This window comes from Aspergillus ambiguus (assembly GCF_047715705.1).
Source record: "Aspergillus ambiguus strain CBS 117.58 unplaced genomic scaffold BDV59scaffold_60, whole genome shotgun sequence".
Classification (NCBI taxonomy): Eukaryota; Fungi; Ascomycota; class Eurotiomycetes; order Eurotiales; family Aspergillaceae; genus Aspergillus; species Aspergillus ambiguus.
The window spans coordinates 8920-21856 of NW_027395573.1; the positions used below are offsets into that span (position 1 = coordinate 8920).

General features: G+C 49.4%; 6 protein-coding genes across 6 annotated transcripts; 1 reads left to right on the plus strand and 5 right to left on the minus strand.

Moving 5' to 3' along the window:
- Positions 1 to 337: 337 nt before the first annotated feature.
- BDV59DRAFT_196625 (uncharacterized protein) lies at positions 338 to 2924 on the plus strand (the record flags this gene model as incomplete). The annotated part of the gene is made up of 3 exons (XM_073692745.1): positions 338 to 758; positions 814 to 1106; positions 1158 to 2924. The coding sequence occupies 3 exons, from the start codon at positions 338 to 340 to the stop codon at positions 2922 to 2924; spliced, it is 2481 nt and encodes an 826-aa protein (XP_073542974.1).
- A 499-nt stretch (positions 2925 to 3423) lies between these two features.
- BDV59DRAFT_196626 (uncharacterized protein) lies at positions 3424 to 4996 on the minus strand (the record flags this gene model as incomplete). Its single annotated transcript, XM_073692746.1, has 4 exons — positions 3424 to 3597; positions 3644 to 4426; positions 4484 to 4820; positions 4977 to 4996. 4 exons carry the CDS (start codon positions 4994 to 4996, stop codon positions 3424 to 3426), a joined length of 1314 nt encoding a protein of 437 aa, XP_073542975.1.
- Positions 4997 to 5224: 228 nt separating this feature from the next.
- BDV59DRAFT_196627 (uncharacterized protein) lies at positions 5225 to 6348 on the minus strand (the record flags this gene model as incomplete). Its single annotated transcript, XM_073692747.1, has 2 exons — positions 5225 to 6045; positions 6093 to 6348. 2 exons carry the CDS (start codon positions 6346 to 6348, stop codon positions 5225 to 5227), a joined length of 1077 nt encoding a protein of 358 aa, XP_073542976.1.
- Positions 6349 to 8395: 2047 nt separating this feature from the next.
- Positions 8396 to 10009, minus strand: BDV59DRAFT_206274 (uncharacterized protein; the record flags this gene model as incomplete). The annotated part of the gene is made up of 1 exon (XM_073694772.1): positions 8396 to 10009. One exon carries the CDS (start codon positions 10007 to 10009, stop codon positions 8396 to 8398), a length of 1614 nt encoding a protein of 537 aa, XP_073542977.1.
- A 1000-nt stretch (positions 10010 to 11009) lies between these two features.
- BDV59DRAFT_196628 (uncharacterized protein) lies at positions 11010 to 11732 on the minus strand (the record flags this gene model as incomplete). The annotated part of the gene is made up of 3 exons (XM_073692748.1): positions 11010 to 11345; positions 11394 to 11599; positions 11648 to 11732. The coding sequence occupies 3 exons, from the start codon at positions 11730 to 11732 to the stop codon at positions 11010 to 11012; spliced, it is 627 nt and encodes a 208-aa protein (XP_073542978.1).
- A 709-nt stretch (positions 11733 to 12441) lies between these two features.
- BDV59DRAFT_206275 (uncharacterized protein) lies at positions 12442 to 12884 on the minus strand (the record flags this gene model as incomplete). The annotated part of the gene is made up of 2 exons (XM_073694773.1): positions 12442 to 12639; positions 12696 to 12884. The coding sequence occupies 2 exons, from the start codon at positions 12882 to 12884 to the stop codon at positions 12442 to 12444; spliced, it is 387 nt and encodes a 128-aa protein (XP_073542979.1).
- Between the last annotated feature and the right edge of the window lie 53 nt (positions 12885 to 12937).

The window sequence follows — 12937 nt, forward strand, 5'->3', positions numbered from 1 at the left end:
TTCCTACTATCCAGTGGGTTCCTACTATCCAGTGGGTTCCTACTCAGAGGTGGGTTCATACCACGTAGTAGTTTTCTACTCTCCAGTCGATTCCTACTCTATGGTGGGTTCCTACTCTCCAGTCGGTTCCTACTAAGTGGTGGATTTCTACTCAGCGGTATGTTCCTACTCTGTGGTTGGTTCCCACCATATATTCCTCAAATCGGCTCCCCCGACCAATCGTCTATAGGCGACAATGCATCAACTTGTCCGCGAATGCCTGTCATCAAAAAGTGCCGCACATTTGAGGTGGGCATATAACGGTGAGCTTGGTAATTTGGGAGATACTACATGAGACATGGAGCCGGCAGATAACCCTCTTGGGCATAGAGCCAATCAATTGGCACAAAAAAGGCTACAATACTATCGAGGCCACGCGGTTATTCAGACACGCCACCTGGCCTTTGAAAGCGATGCCATCCTGGGATCAAGACCCCTCGATGACGCTAATATAAAACGATTACTGAACGTGTTCAAACTTGAGGGGTGCGCCAACCTTGATCCTGAACATAGAGTGGTTGCCACTATAAGCGAGGAGGCATTACAACGAGCTTTGGAACAGACCGGAATAGCTCAGGCAAATCTTTTCGACCACGGCAGTGCGCCAAACCTGGAATTTGCTGATACTGTGCGGCTAGTGTGTGCATATGGGAAACATCGGATAAGATCTGGAGAGGCATTCGGACAAGATCGGTGGTTGGTGGAGCTCTATTTATCTGGTATGTGATATGGTTGCTATGGTATGCAAGAAGATATCATTGACGGCATTACCAGATATACCATCCGATGCATTAGCTCAGCTCCGTGAAGAATCCTCCAATGCGCAGGATTTCAAAGACGGGGAGATATATCGGATCTTACGGAGGTATCGTCTACTGGGCAACACGGCGCAAGAGCAAAAGTGGTGGGCAAGGTTCAGGACTGAGGATCGGCGAAAGCAATTCCGTCGGCTCCAGCAGAACCAGCTTCTTTGCGAAGGATTTGACAGTTTACTACACTATATTGGGCTCTGGGATCCCCTGAAAGCGTACCATATCGAACGGATCCTTGGACTTCGGTGTCACGAGGTAGGCCGTCCCTCGGTTGTGTAATTCGACAGATGCTGAGCAAATTGGCAGTACATATCTCACTACCTCTCCGAGATCCACAGGACATGGTCACACCTATTCCCGGATAATATGGGGTACATGGTTGACCCCAACTCAGTCCGGCTCGTGGAAGGTCTCATGCCCTCTTACTCATCGGAGGACAGCAACACGGTCATGAAGCTTATGGATCAGGACATGTGCTTTCCATATGTTCAGGGAGAGTCTGAGAGGGCGACACTCAAGAAGAGGCTATTAGATATTCCTGGGCGTCTCCTTTCTATACGCACGCTAGTCCAGGACACACTGTATCTGCAACACCCGGCAAAAATCTTCCGCTCCCTTCTTCCTCCCAGGTTCAAGGGAACGGTAAGGGAAGCTATGTTGCGACGTTGGAACTCCCAGAATATGGATATGACGCGCAGTTTGCAAGCTTCCGAGCATGTGTTCAAGTCATTACCTTCCCTGGCCAGTCCATTCATAGCCAGTATGATACAGCTTTGGCTGTTTAGCCTGAGACACTTTGTTAAGCCCCACGCAGATACCACATCTCGTCGTCGGATGGCGTCGTGGTCCTCGGAAACGCATAGCTTGAACAGCATGGCCACGCTGGCATGGAAGCTCGGATTCTCATCGACCGAAATCCATGCTCTCCGAAAAGAGGACATTGACAATACGGATACAGATCACATGCTAAGAGTCTTTTGTGTCGATGGCTTTTATCACATTGACGAGGGAAAGCTGAGGTCAATGACGCATCGGCTAAAAGAATGCTGGCGAAATCTCAAGCGAATCAAAGAAACACCGCACGGTGTGCCACGCCTTGTCACGGACGATGCACGGATCATGACCCGCCGCAGGTATAACTGTCCACTGGAAGATGAACACCAACAAGATCGCTCTTACCTGTTTGTGGAGAATGTGTTCAGTGTTGATCAGCCTTGTGCACGGTACCCTACATCCTTTGCCGTAACGAGGGAGATAATATTTGCCTTCTTTGGAAAAAGCCCTCTTTATGATGTCTTTGCTTTACCATCTTCTACGCCATCAGAAGAGAGGCTGCATCAGGGCGGAGCCCATACAGATATTATGCAGACAGAACAACAAGAGGACGAAGCCGTAAACGAACGCAGTCCGGTGGAGCTTCTACCACACCCCCCGGGGACACCCGACCGCGACAGACTGCAATCACACTCTCTCCTTCCAGACGACAGTCTGAATCTTCCCGATGAACCGTCGGAACCTCCGAGCCATACACCGATCGAAATTGATTTCAGTCTGTCAAACACCGTTACTGACTACATGGACGGTGTGGAACAGGACGTACCGTTGGCTGCGGGATTCGAGGACCCTATTAGCAAGGCTCCTTTGGAGAAAAGGGCGGTAGTGTCGTTCCATCGAAAGGTGACGGATATTCTTCGACTATGGTACGAATCGGAAAACACCACCCTAATTGTCCTTTTCCTCTTTGAATCTCGGGCTTATTATAAGTTCTTGATACAATCAGAGCTGGCTTTGCGTTCTACTCTGCGAGATCTTGGGCGAAACCATTACTTCCTCATCATTGATAACTATGGGATTAAGGCCCCGGATATGAAAGATATCAATGAGGCTGCTGTTCGGGAGCGTCTCGTCCTAGTGGGAAGGAAAGGTGGCCCAGGGCATGGATTTGAGGAGCAAGACGGTCAGATATCTGTGGATAACTTACGTGACTATGTCACTAAATTCGATGTTCGCACGGGAAAAAGGAAGGCAGCTGAATCTCCGAGGACGTCTGTTAAACGTCGGGCTCCCATGTGACGTAACTTTATCACTATTTAGTTACGTTTGAGGTTCTCCAAAGAAGAAATGAAATGTTCACGTTCGGAATCTACCCGCGATGCTCGTCTGGTTAGAACCCAACCTTCTAAATGGTGCATGCCTTCCTCTACTCTATAACCAAATCGTAATGTCATTTATGCTACGATTGGTCAGGTTTCGCCTGAGATAAATTACCAGTGTCTTATGGTTTATGGGGTGTAGCAAGCAGAAAAAGATCAGCCTCGACACATTGCCCATTGCGACTCTGTCGTCTAAGGTGACTACATACTACCCCTGTTTCTCTTTGATGTGATCACAAATCAGCTCATGGGGCGAGGTACGACCACCAACTCCGCGTCCCAGTCCACGGCTGGAACTCATGCTCAAAGATCTCAATGTCACTGATCTGTCGCTTTGCAAGGCCCAACAATCGATGGCGTACGTCCCGACGAGCAGACACTGTTGGCCATGAGCTTTGTATCAATGAAGAGCCAATAATTTAAACCTTACCAGCTATTAGCATCCTCCCTGTTTGTTGCTCCATCTCCGTGGACAGCATCCTTTCCCAGTCGGGAGCACCACCGTATACCCTGATGAGGTCATGGTGACCGATCCTTCTTGGGTCGCCCGTGGATGCAGGCCTTAAAGCATCGTAAACACACACATTCAGCAGCTACCGAAAGGTCAGTAGCCATCTTGTCAGGATGAGAACGACATACGTATCCGCCGTCCTGCTTCACCAATAGTTGGAGCCAGTCACGCACGCTATCCCAATCTCCCTGCTCATCTAATTGCCAGACAAGTGAAATCCGCCGAGTGCGGATCAATGCTTTGTCGCGTCCATCAAGTAACTCTTTAATATACGGTAGCTGAGTGGCGATTCCGATGCCGGTTGTGGCCATGAAAACATGCCCAAAGTCCCCCATACCTTCGAATAGTCCAGTTTTACTGACAGATGCTGGGCCAAATGGGCCATCGATCCACGCTCGATACGCCTGTTCAGGTTCTATGCGACCAAGAAGCTTTTTGGTGAAACCGTATCTTGGACGCAACAACAGGTAGATCGAGTAGGCATCTCCAGCCACGTCATTTTCCCACCAACTGATCGTAAATGGGTGCTTTTGGAATAACGAGAATAGACTAATGCGCGGAACGTTCAGATCTACTCGTTCACCCGCCCTCACGACCCATGGCCTGGCAGGGTTCAGAGCTAGTCGGATGATATTACCACTGTAGGCTTGCATTTTTAGCATGGTGGGTTTGTTTCCGCTTTTGATATTGCGAATCAGGATCCGCACCAGCTGAAGTAAACTTGATGTGCCCAGAAGAGCAACACAACCCAGAAGCAGCGGCCAGGCCTTATTCTTGCCTGAGCCCTGTGTGTGCTTCCACAAAGTCCAAAGCATGGCTAGAGCGGAAGCCTGGTGTACTTTGAGAAACAGATCATAGACTCTCTTCTTCACCAAAGGCAGGAAAGCAAGAGAAGCAAGTATACTCGCACACTAGTGCAGGGTTTATCAGTTTGATGTAGGCGACTTCGGTGGAATAGGTAATCTCACCACAATACCATATGTTTGGGCATCACTAATCGCTTTTCCTAATTGCTCAGATTCGGTTGCAATTATAATGTGAATCGTAGCCTCCATGACTACGGTAAAACCAACCGTTCGATGCATAACTCCATAAGTCTCAAGAGTTACTCCAAGTAATCGGGCACCAAACTCATAACCACCGGAGAGAAACAGCGGGATGAGATTGATAAGGGCCAGGTAAGCTGCACGAGTGCCAGCTTCGTTTCTGGATCCAACTTTCACAACGGTGCATACTCCAGTACTTATCATGTAGATGCCCGCACAGAGTAAATGGAACGGCGAGGGCAAAAAGCGCCAGAGGCCCCTGTGGGAGATTGGGTAAAACAATTTTCGCAAAATCAGCCGCCAATAATGAGCCAACAAAGGCGAGCGGCCGGGATGGGGCGAGACGAGATGCGACAAGCCGGCAATGACACGTAGAAGGCACGAAGCCACTACGCTGCCTAGGACCGCACCATACACTTTGACGACGGGGTCCATCGTTGGCCAAATAGAATGGTGACTTTTTGTGATAGGCCTCCTCTGCACGCTGAAAGTTGGAATATATAGCCTCGATGTGATCGGCGCCGCTTGGTGTCGCAAGCATGTGTGGGTCCTTAAGCCTGCGAAACCTCCCGCCTACGCACAGGCGGTGCGACACAAGGTCTGTACCCTACAGAGTATCTAATGAATGGATATGTTGTCATATAACTGCATTCCGCTTTGAATCTAAATCTGGATCGCCTCAAAATTTTGTAGGAACTCTTGGTGCTCAAAGCTTTCGGAGCCAGCTTTATTAATAGTAAGCTCCCGTAGAATACCTAACCTCCTGATGTTGTTTATATGAGCCACCGAAGTTTTCGTCACGGAGGTATAGAGGCTGATTCCCCATTCATGTCTCCTTTCAACTGGCAACCAGACGTCCTCAAGATGTAGAAACCGGAGCGTGTGCGCGTGATCACAAATGAACCTTTCAAGGTCTGTCGCCTGCACGCAACATCGCTCTAGTTCAAGTCGATGAAGTGCCGGCAGCCGAATAGCAGAAATAAATTTCAAGAAACTTGGGCTGTCAATGACATGGAGATGCCTTAGATCCCTGAGCGCACGCTTCACCTTTTCTGACACCACGACGCTTGAGGCAGGTATTTCAGAGTAGAATCCTGATATACTGAAGCTGTGGACGGACACCCCGAAGTTTCGAGCCGCTATCATGGCTTCACTTATGGCCTCAAGATGCAAGGGGAACGAATCTTTCCAATCGACGAAGACCCGGTTTGAGAACCATCGGAACGGTGCTGTGGTACTATCGACGAAGTTTATCCGTATGGTTCCTAGACGGCGCAACCGGGGAAGACTCTCCTTCAAGGCTCTCAGATCCTCGTAATTCGCGAGTAGCTCTTGTTGTTCGCACGCCAGCCCAGCAAAATAGGAATGTACTGCTTGATAGGAGACCCGGTTTTTGTCAGGGTTCCAATATAAATCCCTCAAGTCACGAATATATTCTGATGGCGTGTAGACAGAAGTACAAAAGTAATCAAACGACTCCACATCTTGAGGCCCGTTAGTATATGGGGTTCATCTGTACTAGCCAACTTACTAGGGTCTATCAGTTCAGGCGCCTCGTAGCAAAGCACCCTGACGTGTCGGCCGACGAATGATTGCGAAACCTTTTCCAGACGCTCGAACCCTGCCTTCGAGAATGTGACCTTCACAGTGTCGAATATGTACGGGATACAGATTGTTCGAAGGCGGCGGTTGGTACACGATAGTCTCGTCAGAGCTTCGGCTGGTCGGACGTTCTTGATGATGAGATGCAGCAACTCCACGGGAAGCCGATCCAACGACGAAGGCATGTCCGCGGAATAGATCTTCAATGCAAATAAGATGCAAAGGTTGGGTAGATCGTACGATACGACTTCTGGCCAACTTTTTGGTTTAAATCCTGGAAGGCATCAGTCTCGGATCTTGGAGACTGCGCCCTCAAACAGTGTCGCAGTCGAGCCATTTTCGTCCCTGAAACGGCCTGCAGTTTGAGGATAGACTATCATTCTATGAAAGTCCAGCCAGGCCCTCAAATAATGCGACAGAAATGTTCTTATTGCGGCTTGATCCATCACACAGGATCCAGCAACACTATCTCATGCATCGTTGAGGCCCATCATTCACACTATGGACACCACTCAGTCTTCCGTTCAAGCTTCGTCTCTCCTGGAGATTTCAAAGTTCCAGAACCCAAACCTCCACTTTCCGCAATCTCAAACCGTTGTCCCCATTCACAAAAGCAACATCATACAGGACATACCAGACCTGGTTGATGAACGTAGCTCCGGCTTCATCCGGCTCTTCATCCCTAGCTGGAGGGAATTCGGCTTAACCTTTCAGACTGGAAGGACATCGGTTGTCGAAAACAATTTCCTCCCGCACCAGCGTGTTATGTATCCCCTTGAGCTGCTTAGTATGGCCCAGGAGACACGCCTTCGCCTAACCAAGATCATCCAGTACCTGCACTTGGTGAGGCGAATCCATCTCCTCAAAGTTCAGAGGCTGAGGGGTCAGAAACCCGCGAAGAAGGGCCAGCGGGTCGATACCGTGGCGACCGATATGTTATTGAAGGAAATATACGGCGACTGGGAGGACATGAACGAGGGAAGACGCGTTGAGCGGAGAGATCAGCTTCGAAAAGATAACAAACAAGCCAGGAAGTGGCTTTTAGCGGCATCGAGGCTCTCATTTGGCGTCATCTTGATTTGTGGAAAGGCCCTGGAGAACAAAATGTACGATGCTCCTATGAGAAGTCAGGGACACACGTCACTGAAGTTCACTTGACTGATACCACATAGTGAGAAGCACATTACTGGGAACCAAATTATCGCCCTGACCGCCCATATCAACAACAAGTTCCCTTCAGTTGTCGAAGCCTATCGTCTTCTTGATTCAACAGTAAAAAGTCTTTTAAACCAAGAAATAGTTTCTGATAATCTTGGGATGGAGTCAATCGCTCTCCGGATTGACGAAATCATTCACTCAGGTGGTTCGTTTATGTTCTTAAATGAATTCCCATTCGCAGCTTTACCTACCCTCTCATCCTGCGATGCGGACCCCACCCATCAGCAAAGCGTGGATACCATTAACCCAAGCTTTTTACTTCAGGGTACGGTTGGTGGAGGCGCGTGTCAGGTTGGCGAAAAGGGCGATGATAGACTGGATAGTGAGTGGAGCACTTAGTTCATTTGGTCAAGTCTCTGCGACAAAGGCATTAGAAGGACGAGATATATCTATTAGTTATTACTTGGAAGAAATCGAGCCGACGTTCGCATTTGAGATGTGATCCCACAAACGGCCACCTGAATATGCATTCATTGCGATTCGAGTCCACCTGATAAGGGATGTGGAGAGAGGTGGACGCACAATAACTTCAGACCCTTCTAGACTCAGCGCCAGCAGTTAGACTTTAGCACATGTATGCTCCCTCTAAGAGCGAGGTCAGGGTCTCGATGCGTAAGGAGGTATGTTATGGCAGCCCGGTTCAAATGTTCATTCTCAGAAGGAACGTATTTAGATATACATGCGCCACAGCCCCGGTCCCCCTCTTCATTGGATAGAGATCCAAATGGTTGGAATATTATCCAACTGTAACAGGAAATACTTTATTTCAAGCACTCCATTCGCATCAAACTTTTGGTCAGTGATGCCGCATTGTCGACTTGATACTACTCCGCTGCTCCTTACAAAGACGTCTTAACGGCCCCTGACCGGTTTCTATTTCTATATACTGAGCTCTGTTCAAGGAACGACACGTGAAGAGAGAAACTGATCAACAAGCGTAGTGAAGAGAGTTACATATACCTGATGCCATGTTTTGTAGTTAAGGCGGACGATGCTTGGACTTCTGAATATATATCACCACCGCATGCTCTGACGCGTCCGCGACTTCTTGCCATGACTGCTCTGTTTCTTGAGCTTGAGTCGACTTAATTCCTCCATCAGGCGATCAATCTCAGAATCAATATCGCGGCCCTTGGATTGTTTGGCTTCTGCGCGCCGCCTGGATCTGGGGGGCGTGGGGTTGGAAGAGAGACTAGACCGAGAAACTTCCGAATCGGCGTCACTCTCATCTCCCTCAGACTCGACAAAACGGACATGATTCGGGATTTTCTGGTGACGTTGTCCAAGTTGTTGACGACCACTGCGAAGTGCTGCAACATTCAGGGACTGGCTATTCCCATCTGCTGCTCTATCGGTTTCTTCTTCAACATCGTAGCCCCAGTAGGCGTTTTCGAGTTCTTTCGCTTTCATATAGAGCATTCGATCCCCGTTAAAGCTATTTCCACTAGCAATGCGACGGATAAACCCTCTGCGTTCCAAGGAGACTTGGCCATCCTTCCACTTCACCAAGGCCCTTGTGTGGGGGTATATAGCGTCCTTTTGGGGCCGTATCAGTGCTAAGGCGTTGATGCCAGCCTCATCATCGTCTTCAACTTTCCAGCCCACGCCGAGGATGTCCAAGACATCATTGCGGGAGAACTTCCAGACCTCCTGAAGCACGCCGTTCTCTTCTAGCTGCACTTTGGCGGTTCCTCTAGTCTGACTCAGAACGAGTTCGGTAGTGCGCTTATCGTAAACCTCTGATGAGCCGGCCCGGACCCGATAGATGGCTTTCCTTTTCGGACCATACCGGACAAACACCTGCGCCCCCATGCCGACCGGCCACCAGTAGAGTACCTTTCCGGTCGACAGCGAACTGTACTCCTTCCGCATCCTTGATTCCAGAGCATCGATTCCTTCCAGATCATCTGCATCGGACTCTTCTGATTCCGATTCCTCGGAATAATCGACGGCAGAGTCTGCGTCAGAATGGTACTCGATGCCTTCAGGTCGGTCTCCAAAAAGTGCCTGAGTGTCTTCCGGAGAGAAATTCCAGTCGTCTGGTAGATGATAATCGCGGTTGGTCAGGCGAATGACCTTGTACATATCATGGTACGCCTTCCATCCCTTTCCGGCGTCCGTGCTTACCTCTTCCAAGTCTATGTAGGCCTGCCATGAGGTGTAGGTCGTTCTATACACGGAGACAGGTATGATGTTGCGGTCCATGGAGACACTGTGCTCCCTGTTCGCGCTCTGGATTCGTTTGTTGGCATCGTTGAGGTGTCTCTCCAGTACGTCAAAAGCTGGACTCTCGCTGTGGAAGACCTCTCGCATGATCTCTTCTCCATGCTGCTCGATCAAGTCTTCTATGACCACTATCGCCCAGGAGTCCAATTTGGGCCTTCGGTGGCGGCGGAGCTGTTTGGCAGGCGCCTCATCGTCTGACAGAGCCATAGGATCTTCCAATTCCATGACCACATCGTCTTCGTCTTCTGCTGCGGATTCCGCGGCGTGCTCCTGGGCGGCGTGTTGTCCCTCTTTTTCCTGTGTGTTCAGAGACGCCGTCTGTTTATCATTTTCATCGGCCGGACGTTTTTGCTTCTTTCGATTCGCAATGGCGGACTGTCGTTTACTTTTCGGCTTTCCCATCTCGCCTGTTGCGATATAGATTGGGAACAATGGCTCGGAAGGTTATAATGACCAGGCTATGAAAAGCTGTCGTGAGTGTTCCTCTGTTTGAAGATCCTTGGAGTGAAGGACTAGCTCAACTGGCAGAAGTGGTCACCGATTTATGTATGTTGCGAACGCAGTTGGTGTCGCATCCACGACGGCGCTCCGGAGCCGATCGGGTTCAGTATGCTGCCATACCATTCCGGCCCACCGAATAATGTGGAGCGGAATATGATAGTGTTCTGGCCTGCAAACTGCAAAACATTCCGACTTCGCGATGTAGCTCAGCGTTGGTCTGATACCCTAACGATGAAACATGCCCTGACTCTATTCTCGTGCCGCCTTTCGATGATACAGTTGAATATGGCCATGTCTACCTGTAAGTTCGGAGAAACGCAGCAGATTTCAGCTTGCTTGCTCATGGAAAACCGCTATCAGATATCATCGCGACCAGCACTCGCCATTCCGAAAACAGGACGTTCGTCACCTCAACCACACCCATCAGGCGACATTTCGACGACGAGCAAGTCGTGTTGATTACAACCGCTACTCCTATATGTAGTGGAGAATACCCGCAGAATATCAATTATTCGAGCACATCCACTGTCGCTTGGAACCCCAGCGGCTCGGTTGGCCCAACTTCTCGTCCACTCGCAAGCTCGGCGTCTACGAGTTATATCCATCCCCTGGTTTCGATCTTAGGCCTCATATCTCTCCTGATAGCCTTCAGCTAATCTACCCGCGATGTATTCTCCGAGCAATTCTGTCCTGAACGGACCCGTCGTTGTGTTTCCCGGTATTGATTGATCGAATGGATCATTAGACATCTACGCAGTTGTGATAGAAGAATATACTTTACATAACATTGTACAGTTGCTCGACAGGGACCCAAGGAAAAATCCAAATGAATCGCCCTCAATTTCACTGCATAAGCCTACTGACCTCTCTCGCTGTGAATGTACGGGGTGGGCTCGTGCATTCAAGATCCTGTTGGGAGTGTTGGTATTTCAGACTGGACACCCTGGGCAAATGCAATAATCTGCCCCAGTGCATCCGAACAGCGTATGCAACTCATTTGGTAGCATTCAGCCACGGCCATCCAACTCTGAATGTCTTGCTGATGGAGGTGAATAGTCATCTGTGCTTCTCGAATGATAGACTTTTGTGTTTGTACTTCATCTTCAGCCTCGCATTTGGCGGACACTAAAGCTTCGTTTGCCTTCCTCAATTGTTTCACCTCCTCCTCCAAGCGGGAGTTGTCTTCCTGGAGTCTATCGAGCTCGCTAGGTACAACCAGGGGCTGAGTCCTCTGCTTCTGGGATGAGTTTCAGATCGCTCACAGTTGCAAGGCAGAATCGATTACCGTTTGGCCATCCGAATGGACGGCATAGAAGGAGTGCCCGACTTCGCGGTACAGTTGCATATAAGCCCCAACCGAATGCTTGCTCATGTGTTTGTCAAAAAGGGGTTCCAGCGAAGGATCCTCAATCTTCCAGGTGTATTTCAGTGCGTCTTCGCCGCCTCTAAGACGAACTTCAGAGGGTTTAACTTGTATCCCAAGGGTCTCCCCTAGTATGTATATTAGATAAAGGCTGGTGGCTGCTGGAAGGACCTTACATATGTGTTGTGATAGACGTTTACGACACATCGATCTCCATGATGCGCGCTTCTGATTACTAAAGTTCGTAACATGTTCTTCCATTGTAGACACCATGTTCGGAACGTCCCAAAAGCAGGGTACGACGAAAGACGCTGTCATAAGTAATCTCCACGCTTTGCGAGCCGAATCAGTGTCGGTATTCTCGAAACAAGTGCCATGAATGGCAACCATTCTTCTTGCGGACTGTCTTTTCACTAGTGAAATGAGAGCTGAGACACGGGTACCTGAACACATAGTATCACTCACATTTTAGTGCTGAATGACATATGATACTGACTCCCAGCCATCTATATACCATAGCGATCATTCCGTGATATTCTTCACCTTCCCCTAAAATTACTGTTAGAGACGCTCACACTAGCGGCAAGTCCAAGGGCAAGAACAGCTGGTAGAAGTTCCAGCGCACCTAGAGGACTACATAATGACTTGGGCACAAGGAGGGCGAGATTAGATGATAGATTGGCTATAAAAATACAGATATACGGCAAGATACTACATGACATGGGAAGCCCTGCGACGAGACCACTAGACCGGTAGCCCTCCTACAGGCTCTGAAGTCCATTGAACGATGCGGAGAGTTTTTTCAAAAACGATCCAACAGGACGTATCGGGTGTAATCGATTAGCGGTACTAGAGTGACGACAAATAGGTTAGGGCCGATAAACGTTCCCCCACTCTATGATATCTGGCTGTCTCTGCGAACCCCATATGGGAGCGCAACATCCTGGCCGGTATTGAACCCCCTGCCATATCAACTACTAGAAGTAGAGTTATCGGCAGAGGGTTTTGTCTGGTCCTCCCGATCCCCTGGCGCCACATTTCGGAGCAACTGAGCTCTGTACGCGAAGTACTGCGTCAATTGCAGGAGTTCCCTCTGGTCAGCACGCGCATTCAGGTGTTGCTGCATTGTATTGTGTGTCAACCGCTGCAAGTTGCTGTATTTCCTTTCCTGTAGATTTGGTTAGCTGTCATAATTAAAATACCTTATGAAGGCTGCTAGCCTACAAGCTCTTCGTCACGTGGGGGCCATTGCTCATCCTGAGAGTTATAGACAATCTGGGCGCGGGGGTGGTCAATAACGAGGTAGACTTTCGCGCCAGAGACGCTCGCCAGCTCATGCGACTTGGATAGCAAAGTCTGAGCTCTTTTTCGGAATGTAGTCCGGTCCTTTCGCCCAGGATCCGGGCCTCCCATGGTTCGTTCGGTGAATGGCAAGATGCAGGTGGAGAAGAGAGAGGTCTGTGGTT